The 24,256-nt window shown below is 39.0% G+C and overlaps 1 protein-coding gene across 1 annotated transcript; it reads right to left on the bottom strand.

Moving 5' to 3' along the window:
* Positions 1–42: 42 nt before the first annotated feature.
* Positions 43–21,445, bottom strand: LOC122970658 (integrin beta-3-like). Its single transcript, XM_044336801.1, has 15 exons — positions 20,969–21,445; positions 19,624–19,709; positions 18,602–18,806; positions 18,164–18,416; positions 15,567–15,729; positions 15,176–15,337; positions 14,975–15,070; positions 13,768–13,857; positions 13,053–13,187; positions 10,776–11,220; positions 4,932–5,154; positions 4,737–4,837; positions 3,639–3,758; positions 1,652–1,818; positions 43–919 (listed from the first exon to the last, which is right to left on the bottom strand). The coding sequence occupies exons 1-15, from the start codon at positions 21,039–21,041 to the stop codon at positions 851–853; spliced, it is 2,388 nt and encodes a 795-aa protein (XP_044192736.1). The 5' UTR covers positions 21,042–21,445; the 3' UTR covers positions 43–850.
* Between the last annotated feature and the right edge of the window lie 2,811 nt (positions 21,446–24,256).

Raw genomic sequence — 24,256 nt, 5'->3', positions numbered from 1 at the left:
CACTGTACACAACGTAAAACACTTATCTTTCTCCACACAAGAGGCTACACCGGGTTTCAGTGAATTAACAGTTTTTACTCCAAACCACATCCTTTCTGTAGAATATCACTACATTTAGGACAGTTTATCTGACCATAGTCTTACTGAGTACTGCGAACAGGAAATCCCAACATTGTAATCAGGAAATGATGTACATTCTGCATACGATTATTTGCCCTTCAGTTCTTCTACTAACCTCAAAGATAAGTTAACCCAAATCACTTTTTTGTCATATTTTCCCACTTGGCCCTAGTGCCTCCAGTCATGTGGATATAGTTTTTGTTTTATTTTGCCAAGGAAAGATTTATTAATCCACAGATCTTGCAGCCAATAGTTTTTTTGATGCTATTTTCCACCATCCATCATTTTCCCACCATTTCACATGCAATTTTTGGATGGTTTGAGCAAATTAGGTTCCATTAGCCCCCAATTCGGGATTATGGTGACTTCAGAGATATGCAAAACAGGGGCAAATAAAATAAAAAGTATATACACAGCAAGGGTAAGTATGTAAATATGCTGTTTTGTGATTTGGGTGTACTAAACCTTTATTTTTGCCAACACAACAGTTCTTAGTCATTCACACAAAATCAAAACAATATCATATGTCTCAGTGTAGTATGAATGGGTGTTTATGACAAATCCCTGATAAAATATGTCCTCAGAATCATTTCTACATATTTACAAAAATAATAATTAATTATCATTTATTGTCTTGTGACAGTAGAGACCTGCACATGATTCTGTGCCTTCCCACAAAGGACAGTAAAAGTTTATTTCATCCTTCATTCTTCATCCTTGTTCAGTAGCATCAGTCTTTTCCTCTGTACGTGATGTTTGTGAAGGTGGAAGTGGCTCCTTTGTAGAGAGGATTGTGTCCCTGTGAGTCAAATACACACGAAGAGACGTGAGTTTAGGCGAGTTTGACAGACAGAGAATAAATAAGAAATGCTTTTCTGACTGTGATTCAAGAGGAGAGAAAACCTGCAGGGAAAACCTAAAAAGGTAATTTGGAAAACATGTATTTGAAATTAAAATAACATGTCATCTAATCTCTCCATCTCATTATGCACATGATGTCATTCTTTCTGGTATCTGGCCTTGTAGTTCAGATAAATATAAATGTGTGGCTCATGTTCTCACTTCTGTTACTCACTGAGCATCTTAAAACTACTATGATTCTTTGTGGTTTCAGTCCTTTGAGAGAGAGTTTTTGAGGCCACAAAGAGGCCTATTACCAGTGAAGGCTAATTAGCGTTAGCAAATTTAAACCCAGCCCTTCCGCTGACTGCCTTTTGTTCAGCTGGGAGTAACAGCAGGCCACAAAAATAATAGAAAACATCTTCAGAAAACAAGAGAGAGAGACTGCCTGTGTGGCCTTTTGTGTGTATGAAAGTGCAGGCATGTTTGTGTGTTTCAAAGAGTCCAAAAAAGGAGGAATTGTTATTACAACTGGTTAGAAAATAAAGGGGCATGGATTTTTTTTATTTCAATCTAACTGAAAGATAACTACCTTGATCTTGGTATTGAACAAACACCACATTCCTAGTTTCCAAGTACAGCACATCAGAGTATTTACACGCATTTGCCGCCTCATGCTGAAGTCACTCACCGTGTCCCACTTGGCACGAGCGCGTTCTTCCTCAAATTTGGCGAACTCCCGTCTGTCGTGGATGGTAACCAGCAGCTTCCAGATAAGCAGAGCCGCCAAGCCTAGAAACAAGATGGCTCCTGCCACTGACAGAAGCACCACCAAAATGTCTGGACCCTTGGGGCAGTCTGGATGGAAGCATGGAGAGATAAAGGTATGAGGAAAGTGGACAAACAGGAGAAGATAAGCCCAAGGCCAGGCCAGAGGAAGTCTGATTTCATAATGCTGTTTCCTCTCTGTTGCTTCCTTTATGCACATGAATTTGATGTTTCTTCTGCTAAAAGCTTTTACTTTTCAGATTCAAGAGTGTGCTTTAGGAAGCCAAGGTGGTGTGGTTCCATCTAGAATAAATGACAGGTGCTTTTTTAGGGCTATCAGATTTATGAAGTGATGCAAGAGAACAAGGGCAGATATGGGATAATGGGGCTGTTAAATACCAAAAAGCTCAGAGGAGGATGGGCTGAAGTGGAAAATAGTAACCTATTATAACCAAGCCACAAATCATCTTTCCCTCATTGTGGTCTGGCAAGACACAGTAGGAATTTGATTTGCATAGTTTCATTAGGCTGTACAGCACATGACTGACAGTCCTCTCTTTCAAAAAGTCACTAACATGTATCCTTCCCACACCAGACTGGAAAAACACATTGCTTTTTGTGCATTCCTTGGTCATTTTTTCCCATCATTAGCTATTCCCAAATACGTTGATGTTCTCCAAAATTACATCCACCGATTAAAATTCTGCATAAACTTGAGCGAGAGTACTGTAGTCGCAGAGTCATCCTTCATTTTATTCCGACAACATCTAATTTAAATAGTTGTTCACAAATTCAGGAGTTTCAGGAGAAAACCAGTCACATCATCATCTCAACAGTTGTGTAAATAACATTTGAAACCCCATTTTCAGTGCCAATGCTACACTTTTCTAGGGTGAGATTTGTGTTCATGGTCACTGGGAGCATCAACGGAAGTCTGGCAACAGTTCATTTTGTTCATTGCTGGCAAAAATGCCTTACCTTTACACTTCTCCTTTACACCTTTACACTTGTATATCTAACCATTTGATTATACGTGCTTGTATGTACATGGGTGTATGGATAGCTAAGTGTTGGGTAACTTAGTGGGGCAACCAGGGTGAACTTTTACAGGCAACATCAAAGCTTCACTCCTTCCTCTCTCCCTCTTTCTTACTTTGCTCTGTTTCCTGCTTTTCAACTGACCCTTTTGATCTCTATACCATTACTGCTTACATACAAATCATGTCACGTTGGTGCTACAAGATATATCTGCCACATTATTTATTAACTTCTAAATGAGAGAAATGCTTAGTCCTCCTCTGATTGTTTTCCATCTTCCCTTCCTGTGTCTTTCTCCTTTGTATACAGCTTCATGTTTTCTTTTTAAAATGTTCTCTATCCCTTTCTTTTGCTTACTTAGTTTCCTCTCTCTCCTTCTGCTGCTTTCCTCTTGAGGATATGTAGAGTCAGCAGGTTCCTCAAGGAGCTGGGCAGCTGTTTACGACCCTCTTTGACACGGCGGGGTGCACTGTGTTCAAGGCAAATTTTGGTGTACTTTTCTGCTACCCAGTTGTGTCTTAATTAAACACACGCATTCATTAAAGGCAGACCCACGGGACAGACGTTCTCTGCGGGCACTGGTGGTCATTAAAAGGCTGTTTTACTGCCCCGCACTCTTTCTGTTTGGCCATTTAACAAGCAGATGAAGGGCATGCAGCAGGGAAGTGACAACTGCTTGAGTGAAGAAAAAGCACGCTGACTTAGCAAGGTGAGAAGATTTGCTAGGATACTAATATACTAAAAAACAAATATAGGTTGCGTCATGATGCTTTTGTGGTGATGAATTTTATCTGTGACTTTGGCTTCCCTCATATAATCTGAACCACTGTTACTATAATTCAATGTGATATGGTTCACGCAGCATATCTTACCTGGCTCTTTGACGACATACAAGATGGACTTGCCACTAGCGTCCTCATAGTACTGGAAACGCTCCACACAGTCATCCTCATCCTTGTAAGTGCAGTTCACAGCATTTGTATCATGAAGCACTGGATGGAGGAGCAAAAGGAAAATTGTACATCAGTTAGTCAAAGCATAATGGAGTTTTTTGACCACTAGTAGCGTTGTGGAGATATTGTTTTTATGGGTGGGTCCCTCCTTTGTTTGCTCTCATGACTAGATTTATTCATGCGGGTTACATAATACACATTCCTGCAGATGGTTTCACACTATTCCACTGATCTACAAATGCAGCGATGTGCCAACAAAGGCAGTGAAGAAGAAGACAACAAGCAAGTTACTTGTACAGTAAATGCAGAATTTAAAATGATCAAAAAAACTGCTTTGGCAAATGTTTTATGAGGAAGGACATGCATTCAACGTGGTTCAAGGTATCAAGGATACACCATGTGTTTCAATGAGTAACACAAAATGTAAACTCCACAACACACATTTAAATATATCTTTTTTGGTCATGAAGAATACAGTATTTCTAAAACTTTAAAGCAACTTTAATTGATTTTTGGGCCACTTGGAGGCAGCACAACAAACTGTAAACACAACATTGACATATTATCACCTTAGAAGTGAACATGTTAGCAAAAAGGTGCTTATTTACACTTCCAGTAGACAAAGAACAACATTGACATACATTTAGAGTCGTGTTTCTGCCACCCTGATGAATGTAAGTCGAACAGTTGCCTTTTTTTAGCTCTGTTTTGCTCTGTCTTTAATAACTACTGAGAAAATGTCCAACACAGGTTTCTTATCTGCCTCCATCACCAGATGTGAACAGGGCTTTGCAATTCTCTGGAAGTTTGCTGTGAAGATTACAGAGCTATTTTTTGGAATTTTGTAAGTGCAAAATTCTCAAGAGTTTTTGTTCATATTTAAGAGGCCTTTGAGGTGTGTGACAACTATACAGTACCAGTCAAAGGTCTCGACACACTTTCTCATTCAAATGAATGGGAAGGTGTGTCCAAACTTTTGACTAGTACTGTATATCTTTGGTCAGCTGGGTGTCTCACCTAATTCATCCACAAGCTCAATCTCATCCTTGCAGATACGAGAGCAGGTGTTGTCCACAAACAGCTTGCCTCTCTTGAAGTGCTTACACTCCACACACTCCCTGCCAGGAGAAAAGACATCAATCAGGCCATCAGTTCATTTCAAGCAGCTTTCCCGACAAGCCTGTGTGTATATGCGTCTGTGTGCAGACTCACTTCTTCATAGTGCAGGCATCAGGACAGGTGGGGCACTTGTCACACGTGGCCCCGTAGGCACCGGGCTGGGTGCACTCACAGGCCCCGCACACACACTGGCCCCTGCCACTGCAGAGTAGACCCAGGTTGGACATACAGGTGTCAGTACGTCTGGAGCAGTTACAGTTCTCACCCTGCCAGTCTGGTGCACACTGGCAGAAACCACAGTTACAGACACCATGGCCTAGGAGGGAAGCAAGAAAGGATAGAGGAGGAGAGAAAAAGGATAGCATAGAGGGTTAAAATTCCAACCATGCCATTCCAACAACTTGAACTCTAATTTTCCTAATAACCACTTTGATCTTCTGTTACGAGGGTTTTCTGCACATCATATATGCTGATATTTGCTGTCTACTTGTGCCAGTGCTACACTGAAATATATCAGAGTTTGAGTAAAATATTCAAATTGAAGATTTCATTGTTTAAGGCTGGATTAAAAATTTGAAATGTTTTATAGAATATTATGTGCAGATTTACACACTGTTCATCCTGATATATTTGTTATCCTTAGACACAGTGGTTTGAAAATTGTTTGATAGTACAACACACTACTACTACAACTGTGGATTTGAAAAGTTTAATGTGTTAGCCCTAATATGAATGCTCTTCAGCAAAGCCACTGATATAGCTGTTTACTGCTGTTTTATATACTGCTATAACTTCTATTTCCAAAGAAGGAAGGGTGGTAAAGTGAAAGTGGAAGCAAAAAACAAGAAAGGGGAGGAGGACAATGTGACCAAGAGAAATCCTGCGTGAAAATGAGGGAGTGGTGGTAATTGAGAAAGAGTAAGGTACATAGGTGAGAGTACTTAGTGGTAGAATTGATTGTAATTTCAATGGCTGTGCATCATTTGTTTTAAACAATGAGCTAATATTAGCTCATATTTTCAGTAAAATGATCAGTTAACTCTTCAACAGACTGTTATTCCTTTTTATTTCTCCTTTAAGTGACTTTAAGGGTCTTAAAATCATCTTATTCCACTTGATCTGACAGTATCATATGCAGTATATTTGGTATCAGCTTGTTCCAGCTCTTCATTGAAGCTATACGATGTTTAAATGGAAATATTCAGCATCAAGACTCTTTGTTTTTATGGCTGCACAGTTCCATCAAACGGAAATGTCTTGTCCACTATTTTATACACATTTCCCAAAATTCAGCCTGATAAATTTTGTCTTAAGAAATTTTGGAAACTCTGTGGTGAATTTGAACAATGTTTGGCTGCTCAGTATGACTTTGTGATGACTGGCCATTGCTTCTTGAGCGTTTTAAATGAGTGAATTTACCACAAGCCTATGTTGTACTCTCTGTATAAAAGTCCACACTGACCTTGTAAGGCTATTTCTTCCAGTTCATAAAAAGCTAGCATCACAGGACACAAGGTTTTCATCAAATGTATTCACATTCATTCCAAGTGTTACAACCATCATTTTTCAATATGACAAATTATGGTTGCTAAAACATTTCTCAGCTTTGTAAGTATGGAGGTTTTGGCTTTTATTCCCAAACACTGGAAAGCAGAAATAGTAAGTCACATTTCTGCAACTGTTGGAAATCTAAAACCTATTTCATTGTGTTCCTGTGGTGTCTAGGGGGCTTTTATTTTTGTCTGCATGATTCAGAGTGTGTCTGAGTGAATTTGTGCACGGTGTATGTGTGTGCATGCCAATAAGAGAGTGACAATGCAGAAAACATTGCAGCCTATCACCACAACACAATGCCCAGATAAATAATAATACAGGAAACCACTTAGAGCAGTGTGACTGGATAAAAGATGATCCATGAACAAACTGTCCTTACCACTTGACCACAGAACCACTGGCTTTTAATTAGACCATTCTGCGGGGAAAGAAGAATGGCTCTTGCTCTGAATAAGGTATTACAAAACAAGCAGACCATGTTTTACACACACATACTCAGAACATTTCCAATACACCCCCACTTGGCCCTTTTCTGACCAAACATGGGTTTATTTTTAGCCTAACACCACACCAGCCAATGAGTAAGCACAAAGGTATTTTCATGTTAATCTATGGGCTTTGGGGAATACAGCAAAACATTTCTGTCTGAGTGCAGCAGATATATGAGTGAGTTGAGAGATATATGTGAGGTCTGACAATGAAGTATGAGGCAGGAAAGCAGCAGTGTTATGCAATTAGCAGCGTTCGATTAAAATATCCCTTCAGCAATACCAGTTCATGCATTTAACTACTAATCAGTAACTAAGAGGAATTGTCTTGATTAAGTAAAGTAGTTGTAATAAAGGCCTGTTAATTTTGGTTACATGTTCCCTGTTCTTAGCATTTTATGGGGGCAATTTTGTCATTTTCTTGTAATTCTTTCTTTGTGTTTCCTGTCTCTGAGATTTTAGTCTTGCCATATACTGTATTTACAGGAATAGTCTGACATTTCGAGAGTTAGATGAGAAGATCAATACCACCCTCATGACTGCGTGTTCAGCACAGAGCTAAAGTCGGAAGGTGATTAGCTTAGCTTAGCATAAAGGAGGGGGGAAATAGCTACCCTACCTTTCTCCAAAACTGTTTGTGTAAACATTAAACAAACAAGATACTACGAGTTCATATGTCAGCTTTAGAGGTGTTAACAGGTGTATTTTAGATCTTTGGACAGAGCCAGGCTAGCCTTTTCTCCCTGCTTTCAGTCTTTATGCTAAGCTAAGCTAATCACCTCTTGGCTCTAGCTCCATACTTAATGTACAGACATGAGAATAGTATTGTTTTAACTCTCAGCAAGAATATGAGTAATTTTAATGATAACAATGATTTATTTTTTTATAAATGTCAAACTATTCCTTTACGAGTCATGAACCAAGATTTTTTGAACCAGTTCATTTCCAAAACCAACTGTCAGGTATTAAATGGGCTCAGGGATGAAAAACAAAATGCCAGCGAGTCAAATCTTAATGTTTCAAAAGTCTATTCAATGGTAAGCTTATTTTTATGGATTTCTTGCAAGAAAATATATAAAAACTGCCAGTGCTTAAAGCAAGTGAACTGCTAACAGAAAAAGACTGACAGGTTACTGTATGTATTGTCTAACAGCTACTGTACACAGCTAATCCCACAGTAAAAAGTCACTCATAGAACAGATATCAATTATAAACATCATCTGGCTAACATCATGTGCTTTGACTTGATGACATACTGTCTCTTTAAAATATTAGAAGATGAGTAGTTAAAGCTCTCAACAATTACCAAACACAAACTCATTCCCACTGTTTAGAAATCTCGACTGCGATGGAGAAACTTTCAGGAAGGTGAGAGTCCCCTCTGACCAGAGAAAGCTACCGTCAAACTTGCAAAAGCTTTATCTTTGTTCATGAATCCTGTTGAACTAGGTGGTACAAAAGCTTGGCCTGGCTGATACAAACACACAACCTGAGCTTACACACACACACGATACACGCACCGCACCATATGTTTATTGTGAATGGAGCCCATGTCCTGGGCAGAAAGGAGTTGTTATTGTATGTAATTCTTCCCAGATGAGGTGAGTGGCAAGTCAGTGTGGTGAAGAGGACTGCCTGCACTGACTAAAAAGGTACACACATTCTCTACCAGAAACACACATAATGGACATGATGATAGGACAATCTGTGGGCCATTTTAACCTCCTCTCTACTTTCATTCTCCTACTTCAGTGTCATACTAGTACTGCTCCTGACTACGCTGTATGTACAGTACGGCTGTAAAGAATGATCCATTAATCTGTTGATTATTTTCTCAATTAAACGATTAGTCGTTTAGTCTATATAAAATGTCAGAATATGGTAAAAAATGTTCCAAAGCCCAAGATGTAACCTAAAATGTCTTGTTTTGTCCCAACCCACAGTCCACAACCCGAACATATTAAGTTTAATATCACAGAACACTAAAGGAACCAGAAAATATTCACATTTAAGAAGCTGGAACAAGAGCATTTGTTCCAGCATTTTTTCGTAAACAAGACTAGCTCAAAACCTAGTATATGGCTGGACTGTGTATGAAATGTTGGGAGATATATGCTTAGATCTGTTTGTTTAAATGTAATATAAGATGGTAACTTCTTCAAGAATTTCATTCTATAAATGTAAAAAAAAATTATTGACATATTATTCATTGCTGGAGAAATTAGGATTGTTAATAACAAACCATGTTTTTTAGTAAAATTTCCTTACTGAAATATATTTTAAGATCCAACTGAAAACAATCCCTAAACATTGTCACATGTACACACTGAATAAACACATGTTCTAGCGTTTCCACCATATAATTACAAAAATAGCATTTGTCTTCTATATTAGGAATATATGTGATAAGCAACGTGATGGGCATATAATGCCTGTTGACAGTGCATTAATTACTCACTTTGGGAGACAGGAACACCACATTCCTCTATAAAATCTTCATATTAATACAGAAGCCCTTCACAGTTAAACAGCTGTTTTACAAGCAAAATGTTGTTGTTGTTAAAAAATGACGACAGCATAAAGGCACATTAATAAACAATTAAGACCACCTACTTTTTTTAAACAGAAATGCTATCTGAATCTTTTAGAAATCTTTTGACCCTGTCAATTTTTATAGTATGATTGAATGAGGAAGAGTCCAAAATGTTAAGACCTTCCTCTGTTAGAGACATAACTTCCTTGTTTTCCTTGTTTTTTCCAAACAAAGTTAAGAAGCCTGTCTTAGCAAGAGGTTAAATGTTTGGTGACATCAAGGGGCGAGAAGACATAAGAGGCTCTTGTTTTGTATAATGGGCTGCTCAAGTGGCCCACATAGTGACCGGCCCCCACTCCCGATGGCCAGTCTGACTCTGCCCCGGGATGACGATGCATGTCGATCGGTCGGTCATCAGCTTCTCCTCATATCTCCGAAAACAGACCCTATATTGGCAATCTAAATGGTTACTTTCTTGCCTGAAAAAATATTAAAACTTAATAAAGCGACATATTAACAGTACTACAGCGAAATTTACAACAGCTTTTTGCCTGGCTCCACCAGGCAAGATCTGGCCTAGATCCGGCCCACACCCGACACTTTTGGCACTTTCAGCCGGCCCACATACCGCGTGGAATGATGGCACTTGGGCGGTCCACCCCTGTTTCTCAGATCTGGGCCACATGCAAGCCGTATGTCAACCAAGAACAAACCAGATAAACCAGAACTGGCCCCCACATCCAGAATACAAATACCTGAGAACACCGCATCTTTACTAAAAAAGGCCCACATCTGATTCGGGATACTTTGGCTGTATTTGCTATTTTACATGTGGGCCATTTCAGGCTCACATCCATTTTGTTCGGGCCAGAAGAAGGCCATCAGTGCCACATCATTGCCTGAAGTGGCCTTCTTCTTCTGTATTTTATTTATTTCTTATACATGGCAAGAAAAGTGTCATGTTTTAATACTCATTTATAAGGTTGCAATTTAAGATTAGTGTTAAGACTGGTTTATTTGTTAGCCTGCATTCTTTTTTTCTAATAACATGCCAAATATTTGGTCCATAAAAGATTAAAAAAATGAATTTCAGCAAATCTCAGTGATGTTTGCAAAAAGTCCAAAACCCACAGATATTCAATTTTAGATATAACACACAGAGAGGCAGCAAATCCTCACATTTTAGAAGCTGTAACCAGTGAATGTTAGCCTGTTTTCCTTGATAAATAACTCAAATAATTGATAACTGAAATCATTGTCAGTTGATTTTCTGATTGACAGCATAAGATGCTCAAGTAAATTAATTTTAAGACAAAAAATTCTGCCTCCTTGTAAGTTTAGCTCATAAAGTCACAATCTTACCTGAGCACAGTTCCCCCTTGTAGCGCAGGCAGTTGAAGTCATCACACTCACACAGTTTGCCCCAGACTTTGCCAAAGTCACTGCTGTGGCACACACACTGGCCACACACGCAGTCCCCGCGGCCGCTGCAAATCGCAGACTGGGGCCCTCCGGAGCCCGCTGGTCCACTGCAGCGGTCCTGCTCTGTGGGATTATAGTCGCCCTCGGCACACTCACAGTGTGGTCCCAAGCGACCTGGGTGGCACAAGCAGATGCCACACTCGTAGGTGCCGTTGCCATGGTTACACTTCGGGCTGTTGGGCTGGGCTTTGGTCTGGCACTTGCAGTCGCACTCGAAGGTGACGGTGATGGAGAGGGCGTCCTTGAAGCCCACAGGCTTGATGATGAAGGTTTTCTTCTTCTGTTTGGGGCAACCACGAGCTCTGGCCTCCACACTGAAAGTGACCTGGATGAGAGGAGGGAAGAGACATTGTAACATGTCAAACTTTGGATGAAAGAAGTATTTAGTTTTAATGTTTTTTCATGGCATAGAGATTCTGCATCCTAATTCTACAAAATCAGATACACACAAGACATAGTGAAGTGTATATGTGTAGATACAGTAATGTGACAAATGTTTTGTGGCTAGTACAGAAATAATGTGTCTGTATGACTCTGGTGTATATTACATAACATGTAACCACACTTAAATGACTCACTCAATGTTCGTTTAATAGCTGCTCAAATTTCCAGCATTGTTTATTCACTGTAGGCTCCTTTAACAAGAAACAGCTTAAAGACGTGACATAGGCAATGTCTCCATATGTATTCGGTCAAAGTAATTGTTCATTCTGCATTACATCCCAATCTGGTAAATGTCCAAAAAGGGCAGTTACTACATCTGGAGAGACAGCCATATATGGAGAAAATAAGAAGAGCTGAGGCAGAGAAAAAGAAATGTGTGGAGGCCAAAAAATGTCACCTGGAGTGAGGAGAGAACGAGGAAAAGAGCCAAAGAAGCTGCGATAAAGAAAAAATGCAAAAGAGGGGGAAGAGGAGGGAACTCTTTAAGCAGACAGATTGCTCTGTTAAAGAAAGAAACAGAGCTGATAGAAAAAGGACAGAAAGACAAGAAAACATCAACTAAGAAAGACAAGGCCAGAGACAGCGTTGATATACTTTTTTCTGCCATTTGCTCTTTAACACCATGAGCTAACGGGGAAAATCCCACGTTGAAGACATACTGTAGATAGCAGCAAGAGAGGAAATGGAAAGAGACAAAAAAGACAATGAAAAATAGTACAAGGAACTAACTGATATGTTATTTTTGCAATCAAGTGGTCATGACCACCATTAGTCCCTTGGTATTTTTAATCCATAGAGATACATATTGACTGAAGGTGCAAAAGTAGGCATGAAATTTGAACCTATTTTCTTATGAACACCAATTTCTTTGGGGATTTTGTTTTATTCTTTCAGTGTTACACAGAACCATCTGAGTGGTTGTCCATGGAAACTGTTTGGAAAAGTGTTGTTACTGTTTGGTAAATGACTGGATGAACCATCTGTCTATCACTATCTATCACTGTCTTACCTTGCGAGGCAGCTGGATTTGCAAGATCACACGAGAATCCTCATAGGATACTAATTGGTCCGAACCAGCGGTGGTTCGGACACAAGCACATAGCTTGAAGCCTGACAAGATGGATTCTTGCTTGATCTTGTGATCTCGCGAATCCAGCTGCCTTACAAGGTACTTCTTTTAATATTTCATGCAGCAGTCTGCTTTATCCAGTCTTGTTGCAGGATATTGACATAATTTCTAGAAAATTTATGAAACTGTGGAAACTACACTAAGAACAAAAGAATGAATCTCATCAAGAATTTTTTCTTATCATAAGAAAATACATCTTGGAGGCTAAATGGAAAAGGTGTCGAGAAGAATGCTTTTTGCAATGTAACTGCTTATTGTGTAACTGCTAATTGTGACAATACACAGAGGATGAGACTATTAACACTAGTAAACATATAGTGATACACCAAGTTTCAAGTATATCAAACTACTGGCTTTGTGTCCTTGGACCATTATAGGTATTACATAGTACATTTAGTATTTTATATACTACTTGTATGGTGTACTTATAGTATTTATATCAAGCTTTCATTGATTCTGCTATGTTGACAATTGATGTTGGATTTTGGTATTAGATTATCTGTATGTAATCTGTATGTGTAGTTAATGTGAATTAATGTGAAACTATCCTTGCGGCCCTTATGGAAAGGTCTTGCTGGACTGACCGTGTCTCCGATCTTTAGTCCAGAGCAGGACTTGAGGCCAGGGATGAACTCTCCATTCAAACAGGTGGCGTTAAAGGACAGAGAGAGCTCCTCCGGGACGCCTTGCAGCTCCAGCTCCACCTTGGAACGAATTTTCTGATGACATCAAGAGCAGAAAACACATGGAAAGATGAGAATACAGACTTGCATCAAGATTTCAGATTTGGGTGTGCCAAATCAAGTCACAAGCTGAGATCAAGTCCTACTAATTCAAAACTAAGTTGATGACATTTTTTTTCCATTCTTTACTTATATGTACACTTAACTGCAAAAGAATAAACTATGGAAATGCAAAGTAGTTCTATTTCAAGTCTGTTTTTTCCCCAATTTGTGTGCTTGAGGCTTCCTACTACTTATTCGTCATGTTCACATTCAAATTACAGCCACGGTTTATGATAGTATAAATTTTCAGCTCATTCACTCTGCATAATAAGACTTGAATAAATAACAAGCAAAGCAGGGAGTCTCCCACATTTGGTCATCTGCACACCTCTGCCACTGTGGAATTTCTAGTAAGACTCTGGCTCGACTGTATGTATGACGCAGACACTGTGGGTGTGTGTCAACAAATGTATGTCATTCCCTGGAACACTGTCTAGCCTAGGGTGTGTGTGTGTGTATGTGTGTGTGTGTGTGCGTGTGTGTGTGTGTGTATGTGTGTGTGTTTAACACTTACAGCGTAGGCCTTCAGTATGAGCTGAACAACATTGCCTGAGTCATTGGACAGAGTTCCTACCGTGGTGCCAGGAATCAGCTCACTGTAGTTCTGTTAAGACAGAAAGATAGACAGACTGGAAGACTCTTGTCATCCTACAAAGTCAAGGAAAATACAGGATCCATTTATGTTCAATAATGTATCATGTGTTACAAATATATATAAAATACACCCCTCATAAACTGCCAAATACTTTAAAAGCTTGTGAAAATATAGTAAGTTCAGCCTGTTTGTGATACATAATGAGTAAACATCCAAGTCAATATTTATTACTTCAAATGATAACAATCGGTAATGACAGGATAATTCATTTTTACGTTACGTTACGTTACGTTAAATTCTTATTATGACATTTTTATGACACTTAAAATGTTTTACATATTATGTAATCAGTGGAGATGATTTAATAATGTGTCATTACATTTTCCAGCAATTTATAGCATCGATAGAATTTTTTATTAAGCTTTTTTGTTGGAAAATATCAACAACTTTTTCACTTTTTCCTGAGTTGAGACAAAAGGGACAGTTAATGCTGGGAAAAAAACAGAGCAAGAAAATAAAGGGAAGTTCATGGTTGTTACTCTAACCAGTAATGTCACACTGGTTGGACTAGTGTCATGGTGTTGAGACCGTTGTACCAAACATTAACAGTTGCATGATTGACAAAAACACCCTAAAAGAAGCAGAAGTGTGCCCGTCTTTGAACTCATGCCTCCCTCTTTATGAACAATGACAGTTTGCGTTCTCTCTAATGCCTATGAATACACATGTAAAACGTTGGTTTCAACACTGTTTCCAATTTGGGAAAAACTGAGTTTGTATCTTGCTGCTGTGTCCAAACAGTGTGTAATAGCCTGATTAATTTTGAATTTCCATTCTTCCAGTGCAGGATCCAAGAATCTCTGTTTTAAAACCAGTGAGGTTTGGAGGACTTTGGTTTAAAGCGTACTGTATGTTCAAGATGAGATGATTACAGACTGTAATTTGTCATCTTCTCAGTTTCTGTTTAAAAACATTTGCTTAATTGACTTATTTTCATTTTTTAGAAACATTAGTCTCTGTTTTATTTGGCTCCGCAGAATTTGACTGCACATTCAGTATGTTGTACATGAAAGTCTTGAACTGAACTCAAAAAATAAAATGCCGAATGAACAGCAGCGCTCCTGACCTGGTACAGAGGAACCACAGGGTTGGTGACAGCAAAGATGAGGTTGATGTTGTTCTCCGACATCTTCTCTGTGATCAATGCTAGAGATGGATAATCCTGTGGGGGAAAACGGGATGGTGTGGTTAGCAATTGCACACATAAACACTGAAATCTTTCCGTTCTTACCGCCTCTGAAAACCAAACACACAATTATACACTAACCATGGTAGTCGACATGCTGTACATGTTCTCAGAGTTGAGGTGGCACTGTCCGTCGTTGGGCGTCACGATTCCAGCCAGGCGACCATCTAAAGCCACATGAGTCTTTGCATCTGAGGTGAAGATGAGGAGGTGGGATGCACCAGGGCGCCAGCCGATCTGCTCCTGGTTCCCATCAAACCATGAAACAATGAAGGTCAAACAATGTAGTTCGGCCTCTAGTTGACACACATCAGCAAAACCTCAGCAGCAAAGCCATTATTGATTACCTTCAACTCTAATCATATAATATATTTTTGTATTGTTTGAAATCCTGACATGTTTTTGAGTCTATATGTGTGTGACAGAGGAGAAAACGATTGTGTGTGTGCACATTCAGTCTGTCTCACTCCACCTTGCACACAGCAGCCTGGATGATGGCATCAAAGCCTCCCTCTGGGGCATCTCGGTTCCTGGACACCATCTGCTTCTTCACTTCCTCTGTGAAGCGGCCCACTTTCTCCGTCAGAGACAGAACGTGCTTGTAGCCAAACTGGGGCAGACAGGTGGTGTTTATGCTGTCAATCAAAGAGAGATCAATTGATCAGTCAATATCGGAGATCAACAGAGCTGATGTCAGCTTGTGCATTCATCTGAACATCTTCATCAGACACAAATGATCAAAAGCTGTCTAATTAGTGATAATATACTGTTAATATACAGTTTTGTTAATTGGGTTTATGTGTTTAAAAATATATTTAAATTATTAAAAAAAATGCATTGCAAGGCTACATAAATAATTTTAGTTGTAATATTGTCCAGTTTTGTTTTGTTGATATTACATATTGTTTGTATCATATTAATTGTAATTACCAGACTTGACTGCATACATTTTTAAGTTACAATCCGGGTGACACCTTGACATGACAGCTTTTCCTACTATTGTATTTCACTGGGTCGTACTTTCTTACATGACATTTAGGGACGACATTAAGAGTACAGCCATGTTAGCAGCTCTGTGAGGTTGTACTTTGAGTTGAATGCTAACATCAGCATGCCAACATGCTCATGAACCAAATAATTTTGAGAAATTAAATGTTTGACCTGATAATGGTGCTAGATAAAGTGATGGGAACACCAAAGTTGTCTAATTAACACGTTATATCTCATTTGTTAATCTGTACAAAAACCAAGGTGTAAAAAGCATCAAGTGGTTTTACATTACCCCAGCTTCAAGTCTTTATGCTAAGCTAAGCTAACCATCTCCTGGCTGTAGCTTGACAGACAAGGAAGCAAATAAGTAAATGTCAAACTATTCCTTTAATAATGTCCTAAATTTTTTCAATATCTTTTGAAGAAATATCTCTAAAAGGAATAATGTGATCATTTAACATAGCAAAATATGAATATACTTGTACAACTAGGCTATATAGGCTAAGGGGCAAAATTCCTCAAGAATGTTTGTACCAAATTTCATTGCAATCCATCCCAAACCACAGATGTCAAGCTCATGATGGTGTGTGAGGGAAATTTCGGGGATCGCTAAAGTCATTAGGATTCATTGCGAAAGGACCATTAATGTCTGTCCAAACCTTCAAGGCAATCTATCCAAAAGTGGACCAACTAACAGACCTGCTGCTAGCATGGCTAAAAATGGTCAAACAGTTAAAAAAAAAAAACACTTCAGAGTTGTTTCACCTGTTCTTTAGTAAATTTTACTGTTATGAACAATGCTTTCCCCAAACACTTTGGTTCGGGTAAAAAAAAAGGCTCTTGTGCACTGCTAGCAGACTCCTCTTTCACTCTGTATTGTACAGTACTATACTCAAAATGTCCACTTGTCTTATCTCTTATCCAAACATTCCTGGAGTCAGCAGACTGTGTGTAAGCGGGAGAATAAATGACCCAGATGGAGCCTAAACCACCAAATCAACCTCAGAGGAGCCTTCTGCTGGGTTTACATTAGCTCGCTTTGGGACACTCTTGCTCTCCAGCTAGATTACCTGTGGTTGATTCAGAGCAGCTGACCAAGCAATAAGGAGTCACCGTAAGCCTTTAACAAGTGCTGTGACTCTGAGCCTGCTTGCATTTTTACTTTGCAACACTGTGTTTAAAGTGTCCTCAAGAAAATTACATCATCTGTATAATGAAGTTACTTCCCACATGCAGACATAAACAACCACTGAAATTGACACTACTCGGCATGTACTAGGAATGTTAAACATTGTTAAATCTAAGAATGCTGCCACTAAAATAAACTTTCCATTACAAAGAAGTCTGGATTCAGTCTTGTGTACGGACATGGAAAAAGGTTAAGGAAGCTAATCTTGATATTGTTGTTGTCATTAAGTGTTACCAACTTCTTAAAGGAATAGTTCAAAATTTTGAGAAATACACTTATTCATTTTCTTGCCAACAATTTAATGAGAAGCTAAGTATTGCTCTCATGTCCGTCTGTTACAAATAAAGATAGAGCCAGGCGACAGTTAGCTTAGATTAGCATAATGGAGACTGGAAATATCTAGCCTGGTTCTGTCCAAAGATAACAAAATCAGCCTACTGGTATCTCTAAAGCTCATTAATTAACATGTAAAACCTAATTTGTTTAATCTGTACAAAAACTGAAGTGTAAAAACAACACATTGTGGTTAATTACGTTTACCCCTACTTTGAGTCTTTATGCTAAGCTAAGCTAAGCTGGCTGTTGACTTACAGGAAAGTGAATAAGTGTATTTCCCAAAATGTCAGACTATTTCTTTGAGAATGTCCTAATTTTTTTGTTCAGTTTTTTAATATGTTTTGAAGTCACATGTCTAAAAGAATGTAATCATATAAGACTAAAATATGAATCTACTTGTATAGAGTAATATTGTACAATTTCAAGGGAATTTCCCTTTAAGAGTAGAGCATGTTTAAACCATCTGATAGAGGAAATAACACATTTTTACCAACTGTGATGGTTTTACTGTTTTACTGTTTCTACTTTTGAAGCTCCTCTCACATGTCTTTTACCTGTAGCAAGGGTTCTTCACAGCCTCTTTGGGGGAGATGTACATGTAAGGTGAAAGTGGCTTGTCAACAAAAGCGCCAAAGCCCATGCGCAGGTTGCTGGTGGTGCGGTTCATGGCCTCAGCCAGGCCCTTTCCCAGCGTCCTCAGACGGAAGAGGTCATCATTCATGGAGTAAGAGAGGTCCATGAGGTAGTAGAGATCCACAGGGTAGTCCTCAACCTGACGCACTTTCACTGTGAACTGCTTGGCATCATCTGGGAAATGGAATAAGACAAGACACAGGAAATACTGTTGACCTAGCCTGGAATAAACAATGCAGAGCAAACAACCTGACATGTCTTCCTGTGTAACTTCCTGCTAGAGTAGAATATAATTTCTCTTTGCTTCAGTATGTTTGAAACTTCTTTCACTAATCTAAAAGGCAGATAGAGGAGCTCACCTGGCCTGAGGGTGATGTGGAGTTTCTGGGGTTTGATCTGGGTGACATCCTGTGTGGCCCCCGCTGCTTTGTTGCTGAGGGGCCGATCCTCGATCACCTGCATTTTGCTGGTTGGAGACTCCAGATCTGACAGAGCACAGCCCGCTGCCACCAGGTTACTCTTCAGATCACAACGGGACGAGCTAGCAACCCCATGACCGAAATCCTGACGCAGAAAAGCAGTCAGTTTGCAGCAACATTATCAGTGATTGGGAAGTACTTACATTTGTCAAAAAATTTACTCAAATTGTTGCTTATTTGTAGAATTCCCATCTGTAATAAAGCTGTGTTGAGACAGGAGGACATATTGGATTCATTCAGGCTGAAAAAGTCCAGAATGGCCCTGAACTTTATGTTTTCTATTAAATAAATCTCCTGGAATGAAGAAGCACTCCAACATCTCTCTGTAGACCTAAAGGCAAATTCCACCTTAAATCAAAATGTGCACCCTATCTGGCCACCTTCTCATTGTTCAACCAGTACTGTTGCTGAACATGAAGAACTTCCAGCCAAAAAAACAGAGTAATCAGGCTGATGTCATCCTGAGAAATTTTTGCACTTGGATGGGAGGCTGAGTCTATGGACTCACAACATCATTAGCTTGAATTAGAAAATATGGTTCACTCCATGCACTCACTTGATTTCAGTCACTGTGGCAGAAATGCTAGGACTCAAATTAACGGCCCATTCAGTGTCACTGAAGCAGCTTGAAAAAATGATCAGCTCTAAGTGGGACATGACTGTTCATAAATCTAAAGCAAAACATTTCAGATTTTGGGTGTAGATTTGACTTAAAAACACAATTTGTGCTTTTTATTTTCACATATAAGTGGTTGTCATTAAAAAATAATCTACTGTACATCTGCATACATTCCTCTCAAGCAGATTATAGCTGGCTGATGAAAAGATCTGTGCCACCCTGCACCAGCCAGCCCGGCAGAAAGCTCATTGCCTGAAGGAAGTGAAGTGGAAAAGGAACGCACCTCTTGGAAGCACCACGCACAGTTGGGGTGCACAGCCAGACATTGCTTGCATGTGCTGGCCCCTCTGGAGGTGCAGACGTTTGAACCTGGAACCAAAGGGGAGTCATTAAATAGTCATGTTTGATCTCACTGGTATTACTCAGACTCTGTTTTGTTGCGTTGGATGTGATTGTTGTAAATGAATGTGTTTTTATGTAACTTTGTGACATCTATACCTATTACACTGCCATTTTGGCAAAGTCTCCCTTCAACAGATTTGCGGTTAAATAAAAAAATAATTTAAAAAAATATTAAAACAACATTGATTCTTTACTCATTATGTTCAGTTATAATGTAACAAGCATTACATATCATAGTAATCCAGTAAAAAACTTGACCTGATCTGAGAAGTTGTCAGCAGTTGGATATATTAAAGGATAGCTTCACAATCTTTAATGTCTGTCTTAAAACAACAGTCAGGTGCCGAAATGAATATTGAAACAGGTTTTCCTTGCTGTAATCGTTCCTCCTGTTCACACAGACCATTATAAGATCCCTTCATAATGCACTTACAATATAAGTGATGGGGGCCAAAATCCACAGTCCTCCTTCTGTGCAAAAATGTATTTAAAACTTCATTTGGAGCCAACATGAAGCTTCAGCTGTCCAAATTTGTCATATAAAGTGGATATTTTTCAAAATTACAGTCTTTTTAGTGCCAAATTCTCCATTTTTGTTCCACTGCAGCTGAACAGGGAAACACTGCCCGGGGAAACAAAAAGAAGGACTTTTATTCTAAAAAGAAAATAACATTGGAAGATATCCAACTGATTTAACTAACTCCAACTGTTGATTCATCATAATATCTTTGGATCAAGCACATTTTTAACACAATGAGGGCTGTGGGTTTTGTCCCCCATCACATTTGAAAAGGATCATTTAATGGCCAGTATGAACATGATGATCACAGTGTGTAAAACTTTTTTCAATGTTCATTTGGGCACCTGACTGTTGTTTGAAGACAGACTTGAAAAATTGTGAACCTATTCTTTAAGACTAATTAAGATGCATCCCCTCACTGTCCCAACTTCCCGAATTATTCCTCAAATACAAGGGGAAAAAAAGCAAGTAAAAACTGTCCAATTACAGAAAAAAACAAACAAAAAACAGTGACACCCTGAACAGACTGAGCATGTTGCCAGGTCAAGTATATTTTATCCTGGTTGAAGCAATTCGAGCCTTTTAAATTCTTAGTAGAGATGAAAACTTGTCTCAAGACTGCCCAAAGTGCCTCATGTGTTTTCCTTTGCAATATACAATATTATTAGCTACACAGGCAACACATGACAAAGGCAAAACAACTCACCGCAAACTGCTGTTATTCCTATGAAGATCAAAACACACATCCACAGTATCCTTTGCGTCGGGAGAGCACCCATCCTGGTGCGGGCTCTCTGTGAGGACGTAGCCTGTCTGACCAAGGAGCTCTGGTGTTAATTACAAGTTCAAGAGAAGAAAAAACTGTTTTCAACTGCAACTGACACAAGTCCAAATAGAGTCAAAATGTCGTAAAGCCACCCCCAACTCCAACATCCAGCTGCAGCTCTCATTATTATACCATTACATGTAGTAGGCGGGGAAAGAGCGCAGCATCCAGCCTGAGCTTTGAGTTTGGAGGAGTGCAGGTCTGAGCATCAAACGTGTGACGTCTTGCACCAGCTGTGTACTCTGGTGTGAGTAAAAGTCTGTTGTTTGTAGTGGTAATCGCATAAACATGTAGTGTAATACACATAAATAAGCACATTTGATCACAAGAAAAAAAAAGACACAAACTGAGCATAAATGCCATTTTTCAACTCATTTTAAGACAACGTAGGCTGTAGTGGTTGAGTTAAGAATTCATACGTTTAGCTGCACTATTCAAGTAAACAGATGGACTTAATATAAAATAAACACTCACTGTAATTAAATCTATGTGAGGTTTGCTTTAGTGTACACTGCCCACTAGTGGACATTACCTATAATGACGCAGGACTCCACCAAAACTACAGCATCTCTGCTTGGTGGGTCTGAGAGCTGCATGATATATCTTATATATTTCATATGTATTTTATCACTGCTATGACATAACAATGCCACATAAAGTAATTAATTAATTGATGAATGAGATTTGTCTTAGTAATTGCCTATTTAAATGTTTAAATATTTAGAACAGCTACAAAAGTTTCATATTAAACATACATAGTTGTTGTTTGTAATGAAATATTCATTAAAAAGACAAAATCTGACAAAAATTCTCTCATTTCCTTGACCAAAACACGCCTTAAGACCAGTTTCCCTTAAAATATAGGTTGTTAATTGGAAGTAATATTACCTCAAACCAATGTAGGCTAATCAAGGCATCGTACATTTTTCTATACATTTTATTGTTGTTGTTGATATTGTTGTTGTCCCACTCCTTCTTCCTCTCTCCATTCAAGGCATATTACCGCCCACCTAGACCGCGGTTTTGCTCGAGGTTTCTTCCCGTTAAAGGGAAGTTTTTTTCTGGCTGCTGTCAACAAGTGCTCGCTCATGGAGGAATGTTGGGTCTCTGTAAATTAAAGAGTACGGTCTAGACCAAGACTATGTGAAAAGTGCCCTGAGATAACCTCTGTTGTAATTTGGTGCTATAAAAATATAACTGACTCGACTTGACTTAAGCCTATTGACAATTTAACAATTAGAGCTACTTTAATTGGCAATGTTGTCTATTTTTTTTTTTTTTACCCCTCTTCGTTTCGCCTTTGCAGGGCAGGAAAATATATATATACATTTGATTTATGCAAAGCTGAACTCTTCGACAAATGTAAAACCTTTTTTGTTCATGTACTGTACAAGCTCACGTTTATAAAAAAAATAAAAAAAAAATTGACCTACGTGGCTATTATATTAATTAGGCTATTGAAAACTGTTATAAGTAGACTAATTACACTGACAACAGTCATTCTGCCCAGCTACTTCATGTTTCTGTGGTTGTAGTACCACGTTATTACCACCAGATGTCATTTCCTTACAATAAGTGGTCTATAGAGCGCTTGCCATTTAAATACCACTGACTTTTACTCTAAGAAATGACTCATCACACATAACTTGGAAAAAATACATTATCATAATCCAGCAAATTGGATAATGTGTTCTTAAACTTCCAAATAAATGCGTAATTAATTATCTCTATGTATGGATAACATAAATACTTCATTTTTTCCATTTGGATTTTTTTTTTCCACATTTAGTTTCAGTCTTCTTGGCATGGATCAATATGAACATGGCAGGAAACAGGCGTAAAAGTAACTGACATTTAGTTTAGTTGAATATATAAGCATTCTTGTACAATTCTCTTGCTTTCATTAAAATAGAGAAGTTCACTAGTTCATGCATTTGATTACACATCTTGTACCTCCAGCTTCCTAGCACACTCAAGGTTAAATCCGAGGTTAAATTCTTTGACCCAGACTTTATACATGGTGTTTTGACTTCAAGAGTCAGTCTGGACTTTGTTGTGAGATGTTTCCAGTGAAGATCCATTGTCTGTAGATAGCTGAAGGATGTTTAGGGACATTTAGATTTCTTCATACAAGCCTTTGGCTGAGATCATTTATTTGCAACTGAAAGCTAAAGTTGAGAGTTGTTGACATAGCAGTAAGATGTGCAGAGGAATGGCGTGTGGAGTGGAGGCTTGAGGCATAGCAGATGTAAACAATGAAGCAGAAGAAACCAGCGGAGGCAAAGCCATCACAATCCTTCGGCACTGATGGCGTATGACTTGTGTGAGAGGCGCAGTTTCAGTTTTACATTTTGAGGAAAATCAATAACAGAGAAGCCAACTTTCACTGATTCCAGTCATTCTGTAGCCAAGTATGTCTCCATCTTAATCACAATTTCTGTCTGTTTCTCTCCATCCTTGACAGTTGTTCTTCCTCTCTTAGTATCTCAGCATTTCTTCTTTCTCTTGACCCCCTCTGTTGCTCAATTTTCCTTTTGCAACTCTTTCTCTTGCTTCACGTTTGCCTTTCCCCTTCCTTCCCTCTTTTTTTGAAACTTCCACAAGCAGTTGCACAACTTTCGGAGAGGAAAAAGCTCCTCTTTTCTCCAGCAGGTTTGATTGACAGCCCTTCCTGCACACTCTGCAGTGTGTGTGTGTTTTTGGGGCGTGCATGTGTCTTGGCATCAACCTGTGTCTTTTAAAAGTTTAAGCGTTCGGTCTTTCTTCTCTGGGCTATAAGAGCATGTGTGGGTATTTTCTTTTTTTGTATCTGTGTGTATGAATGCTGCTTCAGGGAAACAGAACAACAAACCAGTCCAAAGGTTGCGAAAGAGCTCTCACACTGATTCATCTGAGTAGTGCAGGCACATTAGCACGTACACACACACACACACACACACACACACACACACACACACACACACACACACACACACACACACTGGGGCTGTGTGTTGACTTAAGAGTTAATGAATGGATGATTGAGGGCTGCAGGGGTTGGGGAGAGCAGTGCCGTGGAAACAACCCTCTTTCCCAGGAAGGGAGTATAGAACAAGAGTTAGAGACAAAGAAAGGGATAGAAAATGAATGTCTCAGAGACAAAATGAAATTCAGATTGTGTGTGCAGAG

The sequence above is a fragment of the Thunnus albacares genome, chromosome 20 (assembly GCF_914725855.1).
Source record: "Thunnus albacares chromosome 20, fThuAlb1.1, whole genome shotgun sequence".
In the NCBI taxonomy this organism is placed as follows: domain Eukaryota; kingdom Metazoa; phylum Chordata; class Actinopteri; order Scombriformes; family Scombridae; genus Thunnus; species Thunnus albacares.
Note: the sequence above shows the minus strand (reverse complement) of the source record. Positions and strands in the feature narration are given on the sequence as shown.